This window comes from Callorhinchus milii, unplaced genomic scaffold, assembly GCF_018977255.1.
Source record: "Callorhinchus milii isolate IMCB2004 unplaced genomic scaffold, IMCB_Cmil_1.0 Scaffold18, whole genome shotgun sequence".
Classification (NCBI taxonomy): domain Eukaryota; kingdom Metazoa; phylum Chordata; class Chondrichthyes; order Chimaeriformes; family Callorhinchidae; genus Callorhinchus; species Callorhinchus milii.
In genome coordinates, this window is record NW_024704759.1 from 6,681,383 (window position 1) to 6,697,180 (window position 15,798).

At 43.1% G+C, this 15,798-nt stretch overlaps 1 protein-coding gene across 2 annotated transcripts in view; it reads right to left on the reverse strand.

The window, feature by feature from the left end:
* LOC103172959 (cadherin-22) overlaps nucleotides 1–15,798 on the reverse strand; it is a 143,442-nt gene that overhangs the window by 76,077 nt on the left and 51,567 nt on the right. The window contains exon 3 of one of the 2 annotated variants that reach the window (XM_007885645.2): nucleotides 11,883–12,002. The exons of the other annotated variant lie outside the window; for it this stretch is intronic. Within the exon in view, the coding sequence (XP_007883836.1) occupies nucleotides 11,883–12,002 (120 nt within the window). The remainder of the gene's footprint in view (nucleotides 1–11,882; nucleotides 12,003–15,798) is intronic. 2 annotated transcript variants of the gene reach the window in all.

A 15,798-nucleotide genomic window follows, 5' to 3' on the forward strand; every position in this document is an offset into this window, starting at 1 on the left:
GCATGTCCTAACAACCTGCTGTGTTTAAAAATTGTTACTCTAATAACCTATGGGGACAGAGAGGGCTCAATGAATGGCTTGCTCTGAGGGTCTGTGTGGGTTCATTGGGTCGAATGGCCTCTGTCTGCGCTGTAAATTTCTGATTCTATGAACCACTCCCTTCGCTCCTTCAGTAACTAACTTAAATCATGGTTAAATGTTTTTTTACCCCATTTTTAAAAAAGAGATCGCACCATGGACATTCTACAGCACAGTAGGCGCTAGCAAAATCCTGAATTTCAAAGATGGATTCAGAACGTACACCATTTTTCCAGCATTATGTAAGAATAATCGCTAACTTGATACAGTGCTGGTTAGTGCAAGTGAGTGAAGGTAAGGTAAAGAGCCCTTAAAAGGTCTGGAATAATGCAGGCTCTGAGACATGGCTGACACACCTGCCCTGCTCTGCTCCCATGTTTGACAGGAGAGATTGACCTAAAGAGAAGCTATTAGACACCATGGAGATGAGAAGTCCAGGTTCTCTCAAAGTGTTTCAAGCAACTATTCGATGAAAGGTGCTGGAATAGGTTGATGGATAAGATTCAATGTATCAAGGTGATGGATCTGATGGGGGTGGAGAAAAAAACAACTAGTTCAAATGAAAAGAAGAAAAAGAAAGTTAAAGGCTGCCCCCTTCAATTTAACATCTTTCTTTCAGCTGTTAATTTCCCCCTTCTATCCTAGAGGCATTTGTCTCCTATTTTCCCATTCTCTAGGGTATGGTTCATGAGTGTCAAACCTGGGTAAGTAATAATAATGATCTTTGCATTTGATATATTGCCTTATCAGGACATTAAGACGTCTCAAAGCGCTTCACAGAATATATTGTAAATGTACTGACTGTATTTTGAGGGTGAAACGTGGCAGCCAATTGCTCACAACAGTATCCCACAAACAGTCATGGATTGAGGGACCAATTTGTTTATGAGGGATTATTACCACTGGAAAGTGATCCGCCAATCGATTAACAACTGGGTTCCTATCACTGCTAGGTAAGCAGAGATGTGTGAAGTAAGGAAACTTGTCTAAGGTTTTGTGAAACTTGATACTTATTGATGTCTGGGTATTCGATGGAGAACCTCCTTCCCGACTTCAACCAGTGCTCACTCACTCTCACCTTGTAGAGGGTCAGTGAACAGTGGAATGTGCCCCCTTTCCTAACCCAGGGAGCTGAGGTCAATTAGGGTGTAATTAGTGCCCTCCAAGTTGAGACCAGTTAACTCAGCACAATCGCTCAGGCTGTACAGCTCGAGCCAATCACTGATGAAACCATCAGGGGAGCTCAGCTTAATAGTTATACTGTACTTATAAAGCTCAGCCGTGGCAGGTAGGGCAATGTCAGTTCGGAAATGAAGAGAGAAATGTGTGAACGTCTGGATTGATGTCTCTTACCATGAGTGATGCAGAATTGACAGATTACAGTACAGAAACAGTCACAAGATTATAGCTGGCTGACGAGAGAAGGCAGCTATGCAGGGAGCTGTGGAGTATTTGCTTTAAGTGAAGGTGATGCAGACTTGTCAGTGTGGGACTTGGGTGATGACTTGCTCAATGAATAATTCTGTGAGAGGGTTGGAGTGAAACCCTGCATGATGGAACCAGCCTATTTGAGTTTTGAACATTACAATTGATGGACTTGATTTTAAATGGGTTTGGACTTCATTGAGTGTGCTTTGCAGATGTGCAGTGTGAGAACACCTGATGGCATCTTAGACTGCAGAGACATATGTTCAGGTGCCAGCCCTGATTAGCATGCTGCGCTCCACAGCCCTTCAGCTACAATGGATATGGCTGGCATTATTTGTACTTACGGCGAGTGGGAGCCCTGTTACTATCTGCGATGACATTGCTACCCAATTTATGGGAGCCAGCGAACCCACAAATCTCATTGTTTTACCCCCAAGACCATCATCTTAATGTAAGAATTTTATTTGGAGGCCAGAATTTGTGAATTTTCTTAAAAACAAAATGAGAAATGCAGTTTTCTGGTGTACTGACCAACAATTCCTCAGATTAAGTTGCTCACTCGTTTATTACAACAGTGAGAGGAGAATTGGGGAAGAAATTAAAACCCTCAGGGATTCAATGACATCTGAAAAAGGGAATGAGCAGAAGAGAGCAGACATATTAAATGATGACTTTCTGGAAGATTTTACCATGGAGGACATGAAGACCATGTCCCCCTAACAGCCAGCAAAGCATTGTTTGAACCCCAGGACTAGAACACAACTGAGGCTGAAGTTCCAGATAGGTTTAAGGGGCCAACAAATCCCCCAGCACGGATGAAGTGTACCCCAGGGTATTGCGGGCAACAAGGCAGGAAATTTGTGAAACACTGACAGATGTTATAAGGAAGGCAATTACCAATGCTAAAGTTCCAACAGTGTTGTTCTCATATTCAAGAAAGATGACAGGACCTTACCTGGCAACTATAGTCCCATCAGCCTGACATCAGTAACAGGAAAACTGAAAGAGCGAATCGTGAGAAAGAAAGTCCCAAGAGATTCTGAATTGGATTGAGAAAGTAAACTCGGAAGGATGCTTTCACATATTCCAGGGCAGCAAGACAAGAGGACACTGGCTCAGGATTCTAAAGGTCAGTTCCAGGACGGACAAGTGGAACTTTTTTTTTGCTGAGAAGGTAATGTCGGTCTAGAATAGGTTGTCAGGAAGGGTGGTTGAGGACAGGGGCTGGATTCATTTGAGAAGCAACTTGATGTTCTAATGAGAAGATAGTTGGGGTGGGCGCTCGAGAAGGATGAGATCAAATTGATCTTCTTTATCCAAACCGATCTTGTGATGCCTCTAACATAAGACCATAAGGCCATAAGACCTAGAGACGTAGTAGGAGCAGGATTAGGCCATTCGGCTCCTCGAGCCTGCCCTGCCATTTAATAAGATCATGGCTGATCTTCTAATCTAATTCCATTTACCTGCCCTATCCCCATATCCCTTAATCCCTCTATCCTTTAGAAATATATTAACCTCAGTCTTGAATATGTTCAAGGACTGAGTATCCACAGCAATCTGGGGTAGAGAATTCCACAAGCGAAGAAATGTTTCCTCAACTCAGTTTGAAAAGGCTGACCCTTAATCTTGAGACTATGACCCTGAGTTTTAGATTCTTCAACCAGGGGAAACAGTCTCATGGCATCTACCCTGTCAAGACCCTTAAGAATCTTATAGGTTTCTATAAGATCACCTCTAATTCTATGTTCTAGAAAATATAGGGCTAGTCTACTCAATTTATCCTCATAGGTCAACCCCCTCATCCCAGGAACCAACCTAGTGAATCTACGCAGCACCCCCTCTAAGGTGAGTATGTCGTTTTTTAAATAAGGAGACCAAAACTGCACACAATATTCTGGGTTTGATCTCACCGAGGCTTTATAGAACTGCAGTAAGACTTCCCTATTCTTGTACTCTAACCCTGGCATTAGCCTTCCTAGTTGCTTGCTTAAGGAAATAGTCTTGTTGCTTTCCCTTGCACTGCATTTCGCCCACAAAATATACAGTCAATATATATTGCAGTATATTCTGTAAAGTGAATTGACTGTATAATTGAGACGTGATAAAGCTTTGTATCAAATGCAAGGATTTTTATTATTATTTAGGGCCTTGGTGGCCCTTTAATGTCGTGTTGATCAAAACTAGATGCAGCACTATAGGGGCAGCCTCACCAGAGCATGGTATTTAATTATAAGACCATGGAGTGTAATAGAAAGTGAACAGACTTAAATTTACAACTTTCTCCTTTTAAAAGATTCCTCTAATGGGTACATCCCTATATTTAGATTGGAATAACCGTGCGCTGCTGATAGCATTAACCTAGATTTCTGTTTGCACTGGCTGGGTTCGATTTTTTTTGGCTTAAACAATGCAATTTCACACCTGAGTAACATTCTGTGAATGAAATTCACACCAACCAGATGCAGCTCGACAGGCCCTTGGGGATTTGAAGAATAAATCGGGCAATCATTCTCCACAATTAACAAGGGAAAACACTCAGGAAGCGGCCTTGTCGCACAGCACACCCATGGTTTGTTGTCAGCAGCAGAACATAAGTGGAAAAAGTGTCACTGCTGCCATTGGGAAAATAACCTGAAAGGATGAGATTGAACGGGCCCAGGGGCCTTCTTCAGCCAAAACTCTTCTGTGATCTTTCTGATACAAGTGTAGTGACTTTGAATTTGGAGGCAAACACGGCACTGTCCCACAAACAGCTATGAAGTGAATGACTTATTTCAGTGATTGTCAGACAGGACACTGGGAGAAACTCCTTTCTCTTTTCGAATTGTGTTGTGCGATCTTTAACGTCCAGCTGAACAGGCAGATGAGACCTCAGTTTAAAATATTATCATTGCAAATTCACCAATAGGAAGACCACAGATAAGCAGAATTAGGGTTAACGGCAGTGATGTGTTTGCTGACCTTGTATTACAGTAAGCTGCATTCAATCTTTCTTGTATTCTGAGCACAGTGGCAGATAAAGGTTTTTATGTTGGTTTCTGCACTGACCAGGGATTGGAGGTTCTGCTCAATAAAGAATTATTGCAGAGTGTAGGAGCAGTGGCTTTTGTTTCCAGCACTCCTGTTACTTGAACGACAAATTCATTTATCAGCTGTACAGTTCTGTGCCTCTGAGGCTGTGTATTTAGCATTGTGGTTGTAAACAGATAACGATTTTCTCTGTAGCACACTGAATGCTGCAGAAAGCCACTGGTGTTTAGTTCGGCACCGACCAGAAACTGTTGGTGCAAACATTCAATTCCCACACTTTACAAGATCAATTGCCTTACTGAGCTCCAGTGAATGGCAGTCACCAACAGAGGGTTGCGTTGGAAGGCTTACGCAGGCATACATTTATTTGCAATCAACTGAGCATGATACTGTCACTTTTGTTTTGTATTCCTCATCCTCACTTTTAAAGCCTTCCATGATCGTGCTCCTCCCTACCTCTGTGATCTCTTAACATCATACCAACCTGTCCTCTCCCTCTGTTCGACAGGCACTGGCTTACTCCATGCCCCTCGCCCTGCCCGCTCCAACATTGGCGGATGGGCCTTCAGCTTTTCTGTCCCCAACCTCTCGAACTCCATCCCAGAATCCCTCCGCCTCGCCCCCTCTCTCACCTTCTTCATGGCCCATCTCAAGACCTTCAAGAATAGCACACTTTAACCATGATCTTGGACACACTGCCACCCCCACTCGCCCTACCTTCAATAGCTTGGTATCAACCTTGATTCCAATCCCAGCTCAAGTGCAAACTCTTAACTGTCGAGCACCAAGTGACATCCTTTCCGACGTGAAAGGCGCTGCATAAATGTAATTTGTTGGTGTTGTGTTACAGTCAAATGGGTGTCTCATGTGGAAATCCAGCATGATCTGTAAGTATCCAAACCAGACTGAGGTCTATGTATGCCCCCTACATCTGGAAATTTCCCTTTGCCTGGAATGGGATACGCACTCTGCTTAACTAAATCCAGAAAGCAATAACCACAGGCTGGCAGGATCGTAGGTTTGGGGGACCCCAGAGTGTGTTTGGGTACTGCTGGAATTCAAGCAGCTGAAACTGCATGGTTTGCTATTGAGAGCATTGTCTGGCAAGCTTCCTTGTCCTGCTAAGACCACCCTAAGGCTTTGGATTGTAGGGTTAAAAAGAGCTGAGTGGGAAGAACCCCTGCCTCCATTCTACTGCTCCAATTCGTGCTGATGAGCCAACTGCAGACCCATCTGGCTCAGGAACCGGACTGCAGAGACAGCCACAGAGGATTCTGTGTTCAATTCTGACATTCAACTCAGTTCTGATATTCAACTGCCAGTTCAGTTGCTGGGAGATCCAGCTTAACTCCCCCAGCCCTCCAGAGGATAGGTCACATTTGGCATTACACCTAGGAACGGAGGGGACCATCTCTCACATATGGACAGTGGGCCATTTGTTGGACAGCCCGCAGGTACCAATGAACCACTAATTAGTTGCAGTTGAACTTTTTTTTATTGCAGATAAAAGTTTTGGTAATTATGGGTTTTACAGCAACACAAGGGAATTGTGTGACAGTTACAAATCTGCATAAGGGGAGGTGCTTTGTCTCCTGAGCTGAACCGGTGCAGATTGGGAGCTTTGATGAAGGTCAGATTATTTAAATGTGGCATTTTCCCATTCAGATGAAAAATGACTTTGAAGGAGGTTCACGAGCTGAAGGTAACCTCATTGGGGCACCTTATCCCTCGGCAGGATCCCGATCGCAGCATCAAAGCAGGCAGCAACAGATCATGAGTCTGGCTCGGATGAAGAAGGCTCTTTGTCGCTATTTGGTACCATCCCTCCAAGATGTGTCCACCCCACTATCCTCCGGTTTGAGGCAGAGTCAAGTAAAGTTTCCTGTGCTTTATTTTTGCCCACCAATATACACACACTGCCCCATTATGCATCAGTAGTCTGAGCCCAATGTCCCCAGCCCTAAGTTACAAAGCGCAGCAAAAACGTCCAGCTTCCGGGCTGTCAGGTCGCTGCCTGATGTCATTTCCTGAGCATAATGCACATGCCCAGCCCATGCCACATTTTAGCTCGCTGAAAACTGTCCAATCCATGCCAGAAGACAATAGGAGATGTCCGCAGGACACCCGCCTATAAACACATCTGCCTAATAAGGGGTTGCCTCCCCACACAGTCATTACACTTTCAAGCAATTTCCTGTGAAGCTCTTTTAGGTGTTTTGACATTATCGGCTCCGTTTCAAATGCAATTATATACTGCTATTTTCCTGTCAGTGGAGGTTAAACAGTTAATGATAAATCCACACTTTTGCAGCAAGTGACATTTCATTCCATTTCTACTCGAGCATCTCTGCCCGGAATGTAACCAGCGGTCCTGTCCCCTGGAGCCAGCGATTGCATTCAGTGGATGAACAAAGTTCATTTATCATCCATTTCTGTTATTCACAGAGTGAAGACGACAGCGCAAACACATTCATATCTGGGTTAGGTGTTTCAGACGTTGTCTGCCATTGCCCTTATATGGGTAACTGCACAGTACTGTACTTGTCGAACTTGGACTGTCCTCCCCATTACGCCCGATGCTTCTCACTGTGTAAGTTTGTAATTGTAATCCTTCACCTTGGTATAGTGTGTATCCACGTTGGGAGGATGTCTCAAAGTGCTTCACAGGATTTACTGGGAACTGTTGTGATTTCATGGCAGCTGATTTGCACACAGCAATGTCCCACACACAGGCATGGAAGGAATGATCAATTTTATTTGGGGGATTGTTGGCCAAGGCATCGGGAGAGAGACACTCCAATCTCTTTTTGAATAGTACCATGGGATCTTTCACGTCCCATGAACAAGCAAGTGGGACCTTAGTTTAAAGTCTCATTCGAAGGACAGTGGAGAGGAGTTGGGGAGCACTGTACTTTTAAATAGGAATGGCCAGAAATTTGTGGCTTGCAAATCAATAATTCCAATATCAATCATCTGCTAAGCAGTATTCGATATGGTAGTGAGAGGCACCCAGGTGGCGAACTTGGAAATAGCCCAAAATAGTGTCAGCCTGGCTCAATTGGTAGCATTCTTGCCTCAAAGTTAGAAGGTTGTGGGTTCAAATCCCTATGTTGGGACTTTGAACACTCCATCCAATACAGGGCTGGGGGTGCTCTGCACTGTTGCAAGTTGGGCTGACTCGTTAAACCGAAATCCCATCTACCTTTTCAGATGGACTCTGGTATCAGCGCCTTGCGAAGTCTTTCTGACTTTAAAGGTGCTATATAAATGTAATTTTGCTGCTGTTGACATTGAAGACCTCATGGCACCTTTCAAAAATATAAGGGAGTTTCTCCCATTGTCTTGGTCAACAATCCTCCAGATAAAATTGATCATTCACCTCATGGCTGTTTGTGGGCCATTGCTGTGTGCAAATTGGCTGTTGCGTTCAACTACAAAATTCCAAGCACTGTGTTCTACAGTATATCCTGTGAATTGTTTTGAGATGTCCTCCCAACATGAAAGGCCCTACATCAAATGCAAAGATTATGATAATAATAATGATATGTGGGCAATCCTACTAAGGGAGGTGGAAGAGATACAACGTGTCAGCAAAATCAACAGGGAATCAGATAGCTATTTAGGGAAGAATTCAACAGAGGATTGTTGGAGAGGAGCGTAGGATTATTTATTATCTGCTTACACTTACTGTAGTTTCACATTGGGACAGATCACATGACATTTTTTTTGCCCTGTACGTTCCAATGCGTCACTGTCCTTGCCATTAACAAGTTGGGCAATTCTGCACTGTGGTCAATTGCAAGCAATGCCCACCCAGATGGATTTGGGAGTTATCGTTCTTAGCGTAGAACAAGATCACATTAATTAGGGGGGAGTGAGGTGGTGGTGGGGGGGAGGAATGTGAGGATCAACTAATTTGCGAAGCAATTAATCATGATGAACTATGTTCGTTTCCAACAGTGCTGGTTGTTGAAATTGGCCCCATTTTTCATCCGCACAGGAATGCCTTGCCACGCCTAATGAGTGACATTTTGGCAAGACCGACACATTGTTAAAAGGCCACTCTTACGCTATAGCTATGGAACGCAGGTCAATGAAGCCAGATCTCCATCAATTCCGGTGCGGATCTAAATGATTCTATTTGAAAATCTCACCCTGGGGACGGCATGAACCTGCAGCTCGATATTCATTTTGCTTAAACTCCGAATTATTGTCCGTCAGTTTAATGTTTTACAAACTGGCACGTTGGAAGGAATTGCCATTGAATAGATATTCTACCCCAGAATGGAAAATCTAAATAGAGAGAAAGAACTTGCAGTTTTATAGTTTTATGAGTGACAACCATTTTAAGCACAGTGAGATCCCCCCCAACAGACATGCAGTGAGTGACCTATTTATTTATCTGGACCATTGTTGGCAGTTTAAGCATCAGCGCTTAAGTATTAGCCTGGACTGTGAGCTCAAGTCCCAACATAGAGCTTACCGCATCACCTGTGACCCAGAGGCGAGAGTAGTACAATACAAAATTACATTTGAATAGCGCCTTTCACGTCGGGAGGACGTCCCAAGGTGTTGGGATTACCACGGCACTGTTACCAACTGAGCCACACCTGGTGGCAGCTGAGCTCAGTTTGCAACACTCTGACCTCTGAGACAGAAGGTTGGGTGTTCATTTTAGGACTTTGAACTCAAAGTCTTCCAGGCTGATGCTCTAACACAGTGCTGGGAGAGCACTGCATTGCTAGAGGTGTCATCCTTTGGATGAAACATTAAACCTGGTTCTGTCTGCCTCGTTCTGTGAACACTAAAGATCTAATATTAATAACAATAATAATTCTTACATTTGATATAGTGCCTTATCATGTCATTGCGACGTCTCAAAGCGCTTCACAGAATATTCTATAAAGTGGAGTGACTGTATTTTGTGGGCGAATGGTGGCAGCCAATTGTGCACAGCAGTGTCCAAAAAACAAGTGTTCCACCGACATTGGATTAAGTGACCACATTATTATTTTTCTGGAGGGATTATTACCCCCATAGAGTGATCCACCAACTGACTAATAAACATGGCACTGTTTGAAAAGAGAAAATAATTTCTCCAAGTGTCCTGACCAAACTAAGCAATCAAATTGGTCATTCATTCATGGCTGCTTGCAGGGCATTGCTGGGTGCAAATTGGCTGCTGTGTTTGCCTACAAATACATAATCATTCCACTTTACAGCAATTCCCTGTATATGCTTTGAGATGGTTTGTCGTTGAAGTCACACATCAAATACAAGGATTATTATTATTACAAGATGACGTGTCTACATACACATCAGCAGGGTTAAAGAAGGACATTAATTCAGGGCAGCTTTTCAAACTTTTGCCAGAAATAAGTAATAATTTTCATGGATTGATTGATTTCCTTTGTCAATTGGATACCAAGGAGGTTGTGAATTGCATTGATAATGATCTGTTGAAATAAAGTGGGTTAATTACTTCCGATATACTGAGATGTAGCTATGTCAATTCCTCCATTATTCCATACTAATTCTCTTAGCAATAAGATTAGTTGCTATGTGGTGTCATTGTTCAGGTTAGTTTTCAGCTGAACGATTATGCTCCTGTCTTAATTTTTAGCAAGGTTGATTGAACTTTGGTGCCTGTTATAAAGCCAAGTTTTGAGAAAAGTATACAGGACCAGTTTTATCTGTTACAGCTATGCTTGCAACCAGTTTCATTTAATTGGCCTTCTCTCTTTCCTCTGGCATTTTTATTTGTCCTTGAAAGGCTTGGTCTTTGGTTCTTAGGCATCCTTATCCCTTAAGATTAAGAAAATGTGCTATTGAACTTGTTAGCATCCCTTGTTCACAAATTTCACACATATCCTTTTGGGAGGACTCCTATGGGAGGACTCCTGTTGGGAGGACTCAGTGAGAAGAATCCTGTTGGGAGGGCTCCTATGTGAGGACTCCTGGTTGGGAGGACTACTGGTTGAGAGGACTACTGGTTGGGAGGACTCCTTGTTAGGAGGACTCCTGTGGTAGGACTCCTGTGGGAGGACTTGTGTTGGGAGGACTCCTTCTTGGAATCCATACATGTGTGATGAGCTTGTTTAGGTCACGTTACGAAATCCCCGAACAACAATGTGCCCATGACGCTCCCCCATGCAAGACCTTCCTATTGATGTATAAATCATATCTATGTCAATCGGTTATTGCGTTCTTGGTGGACACACACAGAAATTTTGTCTTTATTAGTATAGAAAGAAGATGGAGGATAATAGAAATTACTCTATAAGGAGGCCATTCAACTCATGGATGTCAGCCTGGCTCAGTTGGTAGCACTCAGTTGGTAGGTCTCTGAGTTAGAAGGTTGTGAGTTCCAATCCCGACATTAGTCCTTTGAGCTCACAGTCTAGGCTGACACCCCAATGCAGTGCTAGGGGTGTGCTGCATTGTTGGAGGTGCTGTCCTTCAGATGAGACGTTAAACCAAGATCCTGTCTGCCTGTTCAGGTGGACGTTAAAGATCTCGTGGCACGAATTGAAGAGAAGGGAGTTTCTCCCTGTGTCCTGGCCAACATTCCCCTGCCAGATGGATGCCAGAAACTCCACCAGAGCTAACTATCCTAATCCCAAATCCCTGCACGTTTCCCATATCCCTTTGCAGCATTTGCCTAGAGATACATTGACAGCATGTAATAATTAAAATCCTTTGGATGCTTTGAGATGTTTGGACGACGTGATGAGGTGTTATATCAAATGCAAGGATTCTTATTATTACTGCTACATTTTTCTTCTTCAAATCATTACCCTTTTTAAATGTCACGGCTTTACATCTTTCATATGCCAGAGAAAGTGGGGAGTAGGGGTGGGGGTGTGGGGGCGGGTGTTGATAGAGAGCAAAAGAGAATGTGAGAAACCTGTGGAGTGAGGTGGGAGAAAGGGGAATGTGTAGAGAATGATTAAAAAAGTGAAACAGGCACAAGAGGGACAGAGAGAGGAGTGGGGTTGGGGGGGGTGGGGGGGGGGGGGGGGAGTGGGGAGGTGAGTTAATGAAAACTGAGCTGTAAAGGACGATAAATAGATTTCTATGTAACATGGAGACAATAAAGGGTTAACGCCCACCCGCTCCCAGCCTCTTTGTAACACATTGATAGCAGAAAGATTGCTCGCCTTGGCAGTCGAGGTATGATCGACCCCCAATGAGGCATTTGGACCAATTTTGAGCCCTGGTGACTCACAATCTGTTTTTTATGTTTGAACATGAATCTGTTTGCTGATGCTTGCTTGATGCACAGCCTGGCTGACAAAGGGTTTTTCCCCTCCTGAAACAACAGGACAAGATTCAGTTCCTACCCGTCTTGGTGTCCACTGTGAACTGCTCTTGCTCCTGCAGCAGACTGTACAGAAGCCTCGCGCTGCTCCCATAGGTCGGATCATCTGCATCTGATGCCGTCACCTGCATGACCGAGGTTCCTGCAGGGGAAAGTTACAGGAGTAAATCCCTTTCTGATTGACAGACCCCGCGCTCGGAGAGTAAAATGCTTCCCTCTGAGTTATTCAGATTTTCCAAGAACAAGATCAGACAATTACCTTTTGTCTTGCAATATCAACACTTCTAATCTCATCATCTTCTGTCCTCCATTTAAAAATGTTTCCTTTGTCTTTCTTTCCCCGTCCCCTTCTCTGCTTGTTCATATAATCTGCTCACTTCCAACATCCCCCAGTTCTGACAAAAGGTCATAGACCTGAAACGTTAACTAATTTTCCTCTCTCCATTGGATGCTGCCTGACCTGCTGCGTATTCCCAGCGACTTCTGTGTTTATACCAGATTTCCAGCATCTTCAGTGCCCATCTACTTTGCCCTTCTTTTTTATATCAAATCATCAGCCTGCCTCAGTCAGTAGCGCTCTCACTTCCGAGTCAGAAGGATGTGAGTTTAAGCCACAATCTACATCGACACTTTGAACATATTCCAGGCTGACGCTCCAATGCAATGCTCAATTGGCTGAATATACAGTCACTACACTTCATCGTAAAAATCTTGAGAAGCGCTTTGAGATGTCCTCTTGATGTGAAAGGTGCTCATATCAAATACAAGATTGATTATTTACAATTGTTTTCTCACCGTAGTGAGGATTCCCAGTAACCTTATCCTGAAGAGATAGATGGGGGAATGAAGAGACAATTTCTTTCTTCACATGTGGTCAAACAACAGAATCTGGGAATGTTTAGAGTGGGTTGAAAGGAGACCAGAGCTCCATTAAAATGGAGTAGCTCAGGATTCTATTTTTGGTTCCCTCCTTTTCCTCGTCTACATCTTGCCTTTTGGCGATGTGAACAAATTCCAAATGTGACGCCCGAATCTATTTTTCCACTTCCACTTAGGCGAGCTTAAAAGACCCTGTCTTTGTGAAGTGCTCCGAGATGTTATGCTGCATGAAGAGTGCTATATGAACGCTATATAAAAGTGGTGGTGGTTGTTGCTGTTTCACATGGTCACAGTCTCAACAACAATGAACTGAGCTCAGGTGAAGGAAGATGAACAGATTTTCCGTATTGAATTATTTCACAGAGAGCGATGAGTAAGTAGAAATTGATTGAATGGTATGAGAGAGAGAGTTGTGTGTGGATTATTTAAATTTTTACTTTGGGAATGGATCCCAAAGCCTTTTCTGAGCTGAGACGATCTGAAGTTAAGCTTCTTATGCGTTTTCAGTGAGATGGAGAGATGAATATGACATTTGGTCAATGTATCAGATGGAGTAGGCAATGGAAATCATTGATCACAAGCTGCCAGTGTGGTAAGCAGGGTGGTCTGCTTCAGAGATTCCAACCTTTGCCAATGGATTTTTATCAACTATTTTCTCTATTCTGCAATATCTTTTCAAGGCTTTGGGTTTCAGGATTTCTGTTTTGTAAACGCAAAAAATATGCAGTCATACAGATTCCACACACTTTGAATTAATCAAATTATTTATTATTACTTTATAATTATTATTATTTGATAACATAATAAGCATAATATATAATCTTATTATCAAATGTTCAGCAAGTCCCAAAGTGATCGCATTGCGTAATTGTTACATAACAGGGCGTTGCGATTAATTTCCATATCTAATTGAGCAGCAAGGTCTGGACTGAGGCATTCATAAATCCAACAACATTTGGTCAATGAATTAGAATAAGCGAGGGAAATTATTGAATGTTAAACCTTGCAGTGAGGTCAGCAGGGTGATTATTGTAGAGTGAACCTCATTGCAGCTTAACCCGTCAAGGACAACCGTTGAGGAATGAGGATCCTCATTCTTAGTAATATTGTGTCCTTAGTAATATTGCCTCATATAGCCACAACAAGCTCGTGATTTATTCTGACTGAGATGCATGATCAAGCATAGCGGAATCCCGTGGTGCAAGCGAGAAGACTCGGGTTCGATTCCCGGGTGGGGACGAAACCTTAGGCAAGTTTCCTTACTCCACATGCCTCTGTTTACCTAGCGCTAAGTAGGAACTCGGTTATTAGTCGATTGGCAGATTGCTTCCTGGGACTGATAATCCCTCCCTCCCTCTCTCAATCCACAATTGTTTGTGGAATATTATGTGAATCTAAATTGAGGGAAGAAAAGCCCTGTAAAGATAAAAACGGGGATTATAATTCATAGATTGTTACAAGTGGAGTCCTGTAGCTCAGTGGTTAGAGCACTCGCTTTGCAAGCGAGAGACCTGAGTTCAATTCCAGGCAGATCAGGGCAAAACCGTGGGCAAGTTTCCTTACTCCACACTCCTAATAATAATTCCTCCAAAAAAAACCAATAATAAATTGGTCATTTTCAATCCACGACTGTTTGTGGGACATCGCTGCGTGCAATTGGCTGCCGAGTTCGCCCACAAATATAGTCAATTCACTCTACAGTATATTCTGTGAAGCGCTTTGGGACGTCCTCCCGACATGAAAAGCGCTATATCAAATGCAAGGATTATTATTACTATGCAATTTGATTGCTTTGATAGAGCACAATAATAATTCGAAGCCATAAGGAAGGGTTTGTAGCGGTAGGTTAGTGGAGCTGCCCTGTTGTGTTACGGCTGAATGGGTTCTGTTTGCTTCCGTTTCCCTGTCATTGCTCATAATGTCTCTTGTCAGCCTCCCCTGGAGTGTTCCTATAATATCTCATGAAACTGGTTATCAATGCAAAGATACTGAAAGCTCCTGTCCCTGGAAGGAGAAACAGATCGTGCTTATGGTTTAGCCTTGGTAACTGTTAAATGTTAATTTTTGTACTACACACGGTCAATGTATGTCTTATGACTCCAACCATTACACAATATGTTATGAAATAGTCATGGCATAATCATTTATTTATTCTGAACAATGTAACGTGTCAGTTCTTGGAAATGATGAGGGCTGCAGTCAATTAGTTTTGGGTGTAGGATTGTTGGCCAGGACACTGCGATAAACTCCCTTCTCTCCCAAACAGCAACATGGAACCCTTAACGTCCATTAGAGGGCCAAGGGGTTAAACTAATGTCCTGTCTGCCTTGTCATCAAATTAATTTGAGCTCACAGTGTATGCTGACACTCCAATGCAGTGCTGGGGGTGCGCTGCATTATCGGAGATGTCGTCCTTCAGATAAGACATTAAAATAAGAGATAAGTCCTCTAGCTCAGTGATTAGAGCACTCGCCTTGCAAGTGAGAGACCTGGGTTTGATTCCTGGCAGGGTGAAACCTTGGATTTTGTACTACATAATGTCAGTGTCTTATTATTCCAACCATTACACAATATGTTATGAAATAGTCATGGCATAACCATTTATTTATTCTGAACAATGTAATGTGTCAGTAAGGAAAGCAAGTTTCCTTACTCCACACGCCTGATAATAATCCCTCAAGAAAAAAATATAATAATTTGGTGACTTCAATCCATTACTGTTATGGGCTGGAGTCCTGTAGCTCAGTGGTTAGAGCACTCGCTTTGCAAGTGAGAGACCTGAGTTCAATTCCAGGCAGAGGGCGAAACCTTGGGCAAGTTTCCTTACTCCACACGCCTAATAATAATCCCTCCAAAACAAAAACAATAATAAATTGGTCATTTTCAATCTACGACTGTTTGTGGGACATTGCTGTGCGCAATTGGCTGCCGCGTTCGCCCACAAATATACAGTCAATTCACTTTACAGTCTATTCTGTGAAGCGCTTTGGGACGTCCTCCCGACGTGAAAAGCGCTATATCAAATGCAAGGATTATTATTATTATTATTATTATTATGG